The sequence below is a fragment of the Pieris brassicae genome, chromosome 10 (genome assembly GCF_905147105.1).
Source record: "Pieris brassicae chromosome 10, ilPieBrab1.1, whole genome shotgun sequence".
NCBI classification, from domain to species: Eukaryota; Metazoa; Arthropoda; class Insecta; order Lepidoptera; family Pieridae; genus Pieris; species Pieris brassicae.
Genome location: NC_059674.1, coordinates 2724259 through 2734818, shown reverse-complemented (window position 1 = coordinate 2734818; position 10560 = coordinate 2724259). Strand labels below are relative to the sequence as shown.

Below are 10560 nucleotides of genomic sequence, written 5' to 3'. Positions count from 1 at the left end.
ATAGCTTAGTACAGTGTATTTCACATAGAGGCCGCCACATTTCGGCCCTCAGGGCGCAAGGGCGGGCTTATCGAGCGTGGGCGGCGCGCAAGTCATTTTCACAAACTACATTTGCACTACGCGGCATCTAAAATTCTAACCGCACGCGAGCGTAATGCCGCTAGTTAACTCGTAGGTAAGTCTTTAGCGATTAAGTTTATTTATAAGTGCCATTTTTAACAAAATTTTACTTTTCTATTTCCGTAATTGTCGATATGACGTATGACATTTAGATTATTATAAAATTGCAATATGTAATAGTTCGTGCGTAGACACTTAATGAAGTGTAAATCAAAAATATATCTTAAACCATGACCTTGATGGTGTGCTAGCCGTATGCGGCTCATCTTTGATCTTGTCTAAGTATCTATTCCATCTATATATCTATTAGCTTGTCAAATTGAATTACAGACTGACGTCGTACATTTAATTTTACAAAAAATACTATATTAACTATTTTGGGAAAATTAACATAAATTGTTTGTAGTTCAATGTATACTTACTATAGCTACAAATTTATCAATCTGCTTGTTACTTATATAGCGAATATACTTGGTTATAATATTTATCTAATAACACAAAAGACTTGATATTGTCTACAAAGTTGCCAAAAATTTCTGGTAAATCAATAACGCTTCTAACGAAATTGCTCTCATCTTTTCCGCAAGGAATGAACGCCTAATTGATAAATTAATTGGCTCCATTTAATAAGAAATTGAATTATAAGTACAATTAGTATGAAGAGGTTAACATTTGTCGAAAAAATAACTTTTTAGCGGATATTTTATTTATTATTAATTATGTGATTTTGTGACAAACATTAATGTTCATCGAATCACAAATTTATATATATTAAAACTATTCACCTGTACAAAGCATTGATTAATTTCCGCTCATTATAAATATCATAATTCTGTAATAAAATCCACAGCACTATCGTATGTACCTACAATAAATTCTGAAAAATTTGCTAAATAATCTTTGCATTGGGAAGCATTTTTTACAAACATTAAGTGCCGCTGACGTAAAAGACTTAGTAGGGCTGCTTATCTTACAGTTACGAAACTTTTACTTACAAAGAAAACCAATCAAGCCTGTGGTACAAGTTAATAGGTAGGTAAGGCAAGCTTGATAAATTAAAACCGAATAACATTTTTTGTTGACGCATTTTAAAACAGATAAAACCTTCCGGTTGTTACCGTATATCACTTATCTGCGTGCGTTGAAACCACAATTGCGATTACTCAAGTAGGGCAAAATTAGCATAACATTTATTTTTAGTTTAGGCAACTTTTCTACTATGAAGGACGTATATTTTTAGTTGATCTGAAATTTGTGATATGTAATATCCAAAACCGATTTCTCTAGTATAACTTGCACCATATTGTTTGACAAATGTTTATAATAACGTTTACTTCGAGAGAGTTCTATAATTGTTCAATTTTGATAATAAAATACGTTTTCTAAAATATCTATAGGAAGCAGTATTTCCTGTAAATCTTGACTTTACTTAATCTCTTATAACCCCTAGATGGATAGAGGGCGTCCACAGTGACTCTCCATCGCGTTCGGCCTAGAGCCTCGTATTTCACATTGCTCCAAGTTTTCGGATTTTGCCTCATTTTCAACTGTACGACGCCAGGTCTGCATGGGACGGCCTCGCTTCCACTTTCCTTGCGGGTTCCAAGCAATCGCTTGCTTGGGGATATAATTGGAATCCCTTCGGCGTCGCCTATTCCACTTCCATTGTTCTGCTGGCTAATCGGTGTTTCACGGTAGCCCTCCAGAGAAGCTCGTAAATTTCTGTACAAGACTACTCTTTACAATAACGAATATGTTCGATATAGAAACTAGCGGAGATAATGTAAAAAATGTTACGTGTATTGCAATTTCAGCTGGAACAAATTAACAATTAAAATTGCCTTTATTTTGTCTAATACTCCAGAAAGTCAAGTTGAGTGGAGTAGAAACCGTTTCTTCTATGTTGTTCTTTCTATGTTGCTCTTGCGTCATAGATCGTGAGGAAACTCAGGAGGAGGAGTATTCTGATCACCTACTTATCAATAAAATGACCAAACCAGATTCAATCAGAAGTCAGGACCTGAAGGGTGCGTTGAGACGTGGAGTGGATTCTCTCGGCATCTTCTACTTTATTTATAATGACGAGTGCTTAGAGGAGTTGTACGAATACCTGTAACTGAGTTTCGTCACCGGACGTCAAGGCAGAATACGAAATTCCACCCGTATCACCTCAGCGTCAGTCGTTCCACAACTGAGCGTTCAGGCAGGCTATGGCAATGTGGAACCGGCTGCCCACTGAAGTATTACCGAACCAATTCGATCTGGTTCAAGATATGAGCTTACCAATTCGTGCTTGCGAGCCTTCTGGCTATGTGAGTGTACATCGTATTACTGAACAACAAATGAGCCACCTGGTGGTTTGCCCTCTGTACTATAAAAAAATAGTTAATACGTATAGGTACATTGATTTGTGTCCTTAAAACACCGGTCCGACTCGAATGTTTTGAATAGCTTTTAAAGACGGTTTTGATTAAAACTTGAGTTGTAAATTTACCTCGAACGACTCGATACACCCACATTGCCAGACGTCATAGTTATACAGTGACACAGCGTGGCTAATCGTGTGGATTGTTTTCACTTTATCTCGCCTATTGACGTATAAATACTATGGATTGACGTCAATCGATGCATATAGGCTTTATGATGGACCTAAATATGTTTATTGATATATCATGTATGTATTGTATTTATATATTTAGTGCTAAACGTCTTCAGAGTATAGAACTGTGTGTGTATAGGTATTTTCAGTTACAACGATAGTGATTTTGGTTGTTTGATTTCAGACAAAATACTGCTTGCTTATGAATCTTTACGGTTCCTAATATTCTAACTAAACTAACTTTATTTTCGCAAACAGTTATGGCCGTAATCGTCCTGTCAATATCGCACCAAATTAAATTCACACATACGAATGTAAACAAAACATAACATTATAAAATTAATTTTTGATCCCACAAGCAAACTTCGTTCATTAAAAAATATTTTTGTGAAAGAAATTGATCTGATTATTAAACACGCCTTCAAGCAATACAACGATTATAGCGGTCATACAATTTTTCGATACCATTTTTATATATACGATTTGACTTTAGCCACAAAATAGGCAAGTGTCGGCTCTGAACGCATTTTATTTATCACTAAAAAAAATTGGAAAATTAACCCAAAGTCAAAAATCATTCATTCATATAGGTAACACAATATACACTTATGAACGTCAATAATTTTACATTTACTGCCAGTTCTCAAATCAATCTCAAAGGGCGTAGAACGGACGAGAAGAACTGTTTGTAAGAAGCAGCAACCATCACTCCTTGTTCCACATGACATCAGCAGGAGGCATGGTGAAATAGGAGCACGCACTTACATTCTCATCACTGCAAATACGAATTCAAGTACGAACATTCACCACAAATAGCCCTACAGCAACAATAAGGGTTCACCTTGAATGGACGCGCAACTTATAACTCACAGGATGTCTTCATTAAAAATGGTATAATCTTGTTGACTGCGACATAAAACATTTATTGTAATATCTTAACTTTAATAACACGGTTTATGGCACGTTTACGGCCACTGCGGAGTATGGATCGTAAAGTATCTAATAAACTCAATATCGACCTGCGATGTTAAACTATTGGTATAGTCTTTAGTCAGGCGAAAGCGTTTCGTCCCAATGGCTATTACGAATTTAGTCCAAGGACCTGTTTGATATTTTTTTGGAATTTTATAGGTATACTATATCTAATAACTGTATATAAATAAATCACTGGCGCTACAACATTTTTACGTCTAGGCCTCAGATTTCTGTATCTGTTTCATGTCAATCTAATAGGCAATTACTGTGACTGACATATGCCGTCGACTTTTTGGGTTTAAAGGAAGTCGGTTTCCTCACGATGTTTTCATTCACCGTTCGAGCGAATGTTAAATGTACATAGAAAGACAGTCTTTTGGTGCATAGCCAGGGATCAAACCTACGACCTCAGAGATGAGAGTAGCACGTTGAAGCCACTAGACCAATACGACCCAATTAATGATAATTAATGTAATTAATTCACGTTAATTGGACTTTATTGGGTATAATGAAAAATCCATAATTGCATTATTGCTCACATGCACTTAACCAAGGATATGCGTATATGGGTTACTTAAATTATTCGATTTAGGCTCATATCCCGCACACCGGTAGGGGACGTAATTGGGTCAGGGAAATTGGGCCAAGGGCAGGTTGCCGTTCAATGTTATAAGGGTCGTATTTCGAAGAATCAGTTTGTATACTACGGCATATATTTGTTTAAACTTTGGCAACTTTAAAGTAAAATATGATATCTAGGTATCTAGAACAAACAATAAAGTACAGATAACTTAATAACTATTACACACTAATACTTTAAATATTTTTCGCAAATTGAGTTAAAATTTTGGTAGTAATTATAATGGACTAACATTTTAAGTGAAGTATGTTAAAAAAGTATTTTTTATAGATCGATGTGCTTAAGAAACGAGGTTTAGAAATAATAAATATCATCTGTATCTTAAGGCAATTTTTGCCGTTTTTGCAATTTTTACCAGCACCATGTGGAACCAGCTGTCCACTGAAAAAAAGAAATCACCTATTTGAAATTCATAAGAGTCCCCGGGTAGGTCTGTACCTGGAAGATCTTTTTTTGACTAATTAATTAATTTATTCTACAGAATAATGTTATCTAAATCATGGTATTTGAAAACCACTGTGATTTGTATTAATGTAAAAATAGCAGTTTGTTGGAGCGTTCCAATTGCATATAGAATTTTCCAGCCAATATAGCCCACCCAAGAAGATTAAGTTACCAATCCAATAATAGGCTGACTCTGAAAAATTATTCTACATACCAAAAATTATAGAGTTAAAAAAAACAACAAAACTCAATTTGTACAGCTCATAAGATTTCTTCCTATGACACAATTTATTATTAAAAAAATTACGAAACAGCTATTTAATCTTACAAAAGACCCCTTTCCCCCAAAATGGATTCCAATAACAATTTCATTACAATACTTCAAGAAGGCTTTAGACGACGCAACATTCAATTTATGTTATAACGAGTTTACTTTGAATTTAAGTGGAATCTCATTTTATTGGGCATACATTTTTATATAAAATAATTGAAATTGAAAATATCAATTTGCTTGTGATTGTTTTGTATTTAAAATCTTGAACCTAGAACATAGACTTCAACAACATGTCTGCGGGCAATAAACTTAGTTTGTTATAATATTTTTTTTATTTGATTACCAGTATCCTACAATTACATTAATATCTACATTTACACAATACATTACAGCCAAAAACGGAATACTAATTGAAAACAATAATAATATTTTAAAATTAAACATTGTAACAATAATTAATATACATTTTATCGATTTCCTTTTTTACTAGTAGATTAAAGTATACTTTTACAGCCTATTTGAAATATATGCACAACCCACATACACACGCTCACTATTAACACCATCACACAACATGGTTAGAGAAAGTTAAACTTTGTACAAACTTTGTTTCTGTATATTTTGTTGTTGTATATAATTCGTGTTAGCTTACGAAATAATAAATAAATATTTTCCACTCGACATTTGACACACGACTATGCTGCAAAGCATTGCATAGATTTGATAAACTCTAAATAACTTTATACATATAGGTAAACAAGTACATTTATGAACGTCAGAAAAGAAATTAAATTAATTGTAAATTTACATTTACTACCAGTTCGTAAGTCAAAGGTGTAGAGCGGGCAAGAAGAACTGGCAAGAAACTTTTCCCCACTCCTTTTAATCGCTAAGTATTGAGACAAATTATTTGAACTGGAGCAAATCAATCCCAAGGATTAGGATCATTTTATATCAGTAATATCTTATTTTATACACATCATATTGTGAATTAAAATTGTCCAGATCGTATCCCTAACTTTCATTACTCAACTAACCAAAATTATCGTGTTTTATGTTTTCATCGTCGAGATAAGTTTTAATTGCTTTGTTTTGGCCAAGTAGTTTTATATCTTATGTAGTTTTGCACTTCTCGCGATTATCTCATTTTATTATTTTCACCTTTTTATTTATTCTCATTATAGTGGATGCCTGAAAGAGATCGCTGGAAAGCGACGAGGCCTTCCGCATAATTAATGATTTGTGTAAACGAAGTGTAAATAAATAACTTTGATGTTACGTTGATTATAAAGTTTGTTTAAATCTTTTTCTCCTATAGTGGTACCAATCCAGTAATAGTACATTTCTTCCAGGTATTCCAAGACAATCATGAAAAGCAATATTTAAGATATGACTGCAGTAGCTAGACGGAAAACACAAGAAGATGGACGTCCAGAAGCAACAATTATGCCCTCGGCTTGTGGACTACTTGACAATCGTCGGGGCACGACCATATACCACTGGGAAGGGTATGGCTCCAGTTCAGGTAATAAAGGTCAAGACGGCCTCGTCGGTTCTATTGATAATGGCCCATAGATGGACTCCAAAATGGACTAAACAGTATTGAAGAACAATACTTCTTATTTGTATTGATTTACTATGAAAAAAACATATATAATTACTTTATTTATATACGAGTTATAAGGATCTTTAGAAAGACGGAACACTACAAAACCAACGGGACTAATTCGCTGTAAACACGAATCATTTGATCTTTGTCCACGGACGGGAGAGCTGTAATTGAAAAATATACATCAAATAGTAAATCTCTTTTTGAAATGTTAATAAGCTATCCTTAATTCTCTAAATAAAGCTCGCTCCGTTATATGTGTTTAACCTGAGTCTCATACTAAGTTAGCCTGTAAAAAATATTTTCTAAAGAAATTGCTACAGAGAATTTATATGCCAGCATAAAAATCCCTAACAATAGAATTGTATATTGTCTGGTCTTGACATTTATATTGAACAAGCGTTGCAATTTCTTTTATAAAATTTCTATTGATGTATTAAGTCGTAACTATTTTAAACTATTTCTTTGCTTTCAACTATCGTCACTTACATTATATATTGACTTAGGGGCCTGCAAAAGAATACCAATCCTTCAAGTTCGGCAACAAACCCCTTAACCACCACCTTATTTAAAGCCTGCCTGATAATTGCACTATCATACAAAATAGGATACTTTTAAATTATTCCGCGCACTAAGGAATAACTAACAAATGAAACGCTGTTTAAAAACAGGATCTACAATTTCAGTTGCGTTATTTTGCTCGTAGCGGTGAACATTACCTTCCTGGATGAAAAGGCTCTACACTTATCGATTCGAAGTAGTTTGTTTAATCGATTTGAAGTAACAAATTATTAATTTATAAAATGAGTACAACTTAATTTATATAAAAAAAACGTGTGTTATGTATGTATTAGAATTTATACTTCTTTGGCTTCTTTTGGCTATTAAAATGAACTGCATATTGGACCATTGGACACAAAAATCTCTGTTTTCGGCCTCTCGTTTTTAATCGTAATATAAAAATATTTTAAACAGTGTCAAGCAAATAAAGATGAATTCTTACAAGGACAATTTCACAGGCCCCAGAGCTGTTGCGTCGCTACCCGTTAACAAATCACGACGACTTTCCACTTCCCCTGGACATGGTGTACTTCTGTCAACCCGAAGGTTGTGTTTCCGTAGCTCAGCGAAGGCAGTTGGCCCATTTGTCTGCTAGAGATACCACTTCTTTCGTCTTCACGCTTACTGATAAGGATTCAGGTAAGGTTTAACATATTAATAACTGGAAACTTAACCAAGCGTTTTATGAAAAATAACTTGCTGGCAATAGAAAAGTCGCTACTAAAAAAGGAAAAAAAAAACACAATAGTTTTGATTAAAATAATTTCTTATCTATAATACTGTGGATTTCGGGTTTAATGACAGTGAAGTTACTCTAATTAAGTCGTTATATCCGGGCGTCGATTAAGGCACAGGTTTTCCGACATATTTTCTGAGTAGGAACACAGTTGCTATTTGTAATATCACTTTGTAACTGGACCTATAAACGCAAAGTACAAAAGATAAGAAAGCTCTATGGCGCCCCATCTCAGTGGAATATCTGTTTGGAATTTATATGAATTTATTACAAATGATAAATTTAAATATGTCGCATGTTTAATTACAATACTATATGCTTTAAATTCAAGACTTCGATTTTACGTCGGCGTCACTATACCTAAATAATGGCCGCTACAAACAAGGTCATCAATAAAATCCTGTGTATATAATAATAATGTTTTATTAGTAACAAAATACTCATCTTTGTTCGTGAGATCTACTAAACTATGTTTTTAGTCAAATTCATGTAGATATTTTATAAATGTCTCTACTTCGCGCTTCTATGTACCAGTGTCTAATGCTAAAGAGCGAAGTCATTTACAACAAAATTCTTTGATTACAAGAATAATAAAAAGTAGTTAAAGAAAATAGAGATAGGTGTTCTGGTGAGCTTTCTTGATAGAACTTTCCAAGGCGATAGTAACATAAAACTTGATGACTTCTTTGTAAAAACTTTGAACAAAGTTTATACTTTGAATGTCTAAAGAAATTTCTTTCCAAGATAAAAAGAAAAAATCAAGTCAGAATCTTTTACGTAATAATGTACGTACATCGTTACACAAGCGAGAGTTTCTTGAGGCAGTTTTTGCGCACCACCACTGTGTGGAACCAGCTGCCCACTGAAGTATTTCCGAACCAATTTGACTTAGGGTCCTTTAAGAAAAGAGCGTAACTGTTCTTACACTTGCAAGCCTTCTGCCAATGGGTGGCGTTATCACTTCTGTTACAGAATATATTAGATTTTCTTACTTCTGTGTATATCTAACACATTTTATTTTAAGTGACTGAGCTTTGTAATCATTAATTTAACGAATGGGTTGGGTTGAATGACCTAAGACATTTGTCTGCTACTACCCACAGCGATACCGATTTCATGAATTAGTTTTTGTACCACACTATGGCAAGATTTCGGAGCAGTGTTGGTCGTAGCGTGTGACTTTCATTCGTGAGGTCGTAGGATTGATCCACCGGCTATGCAACAATAGTCTTTCGGTCTATGTGCATTTAACAATCGCTCGAACGGTGAAGGAAAACATCGTGAGGAAACCGGCTTGTCTTAGACCCAAAAAAGTGTGCGTGTATCAGGTAAGGTAAGGTACTCAATTTCCGCACTTAGACGCGTAGTCGGTCCATTGTGCGTAAAAGCCCTGGCTAATTTAGTCAGCCTAACTCCTTCCAGAAGCACAGAAGTGCTTCCCGGGCACTTCACAGGCTTCGCGGAGCGACCTCACTGTTCCGAGGATTTTTGTACGTTGATTAGCCACAGCCTCGCATTCCAGGACTACGTGGCGTGTATCAGGTATAAAAGGCTTTTCACGGATACGGATATTTGAGGCCCAGACTTTGAAGGTTAAAGCGTCAGCAGATTTTTTTAAGACCAAGGTTGGTTTATCAGCGCTATCGGGATCGGTATTGCTGTTGTAATTGGGAGTTACAAAGTATGGTAGCTGTCCTCATTGCAATGGAATATCAAATCAAATGTGTTCTGGTCTCTTAGGAAGAACGCGTTACGGTATATGCGTGAACTTCTACCGAGCTGTGGAGCGGGCTCCCGTCCCGGGTCCACGAGACCGTGGTCTTCTGAGACGGGAGTCCTGGCGGAAGTCGATGGAGAAAAGTTCAGACTCTGCCTTTTCCAGGTGATCATTTATTTCTACCATATACCTATTAATTACTATAAACATTTCTTAATTTGGGATGGTTACCAACATTATTTCGGTATGATTGCTTTCTTGACTTGACTTGTTGTGACTTGATCTCTTTAACCAAAACAATTTTTAAAATCAAGTAAAAATTCAGTTTTAAAGCATATTTCCTGTTCTATGAACACTAAAACTTTGTTGTAAGTGGTTTTTTGATGGTGACGAATGTAACTTTAAAGTAGATATTCGTTTGAATATATGATCGCATCAGAATTCCAAACTAAATAGGCCTGCTAATTCGTTGGTTATCGCTTTGTTCCAAATATTGATGTATTACAAGAAAAGTTATTACTTTTAGAATAAATGAACGAAATGTCTCTTACTGTTATTTTCTAAGAAAAAAAACCTTCGAAAGGTGCTTGCTCAATGAAAAGCAGATACTTATCAGCTAAACAGTCAAAGACAGTGATGACCGAAGTGGTCTCGCCTCTAAAATCAAACCTAAGGCAAGAACTTGTTCCAGTGACTATAGGAGCAGCAATTTAGCGCCGAGTGATTCGGAGAGAGAATGCAGTGCACCACGTTTCGCACCAGCTCCAGATTCTGAAAGCGGTGGAGAACATACCCCAAGCCCTAGAGCTACCAGGAAACGACAGGTATGTTAATCTGCTTTTGTTTCTTCTTAGGACGGTTCAGACCAGTGGTTGTAGAAGAAGT

General features: G+C 35.1%; 1 protein-coding gene across 7 annotated transcripts in view; it reads left to right on the top strand.

The window, feature by feature from the left end:
- Nucleotides 1-99: 99 nt before the first annotated feature.
- Nucleotides 100-10560, top strand: part of LOC123715123 (MAP kinase-activating death domain protein) — a 47406-nt gene continuing 36945 nt past the window's right edge. For all 7 annotated transcript variants that reach the window (XM_045669960.1, XM_045669958.1, XM_045669957.1 and 4 more), the window contains exons 1-5: nucleotides 100-175; nucleotides 6405-6577; nucleotides 7681-7861; nucleotides 9699-9840; nucleotides 10367-10499. In XM_045669960.1, coding sequence (XP_045525916.1) covers nucleotides 6476-6577; nucleotides 7681-7861; nucleotides 9699-9840; nucleotides 10367-10499 — 558 coding nt within the window. In that variant the 5' untranslated portion in view covers nucleotides 100-175; nucleotides 6405-6475. The remainder of the gene's footprint in view (nucleotides 176-6404; nucleotides 6578-7680; nucleotides 7862-9698; nucleotides 9841-10366; nucleotides 10500-10560) is intronic.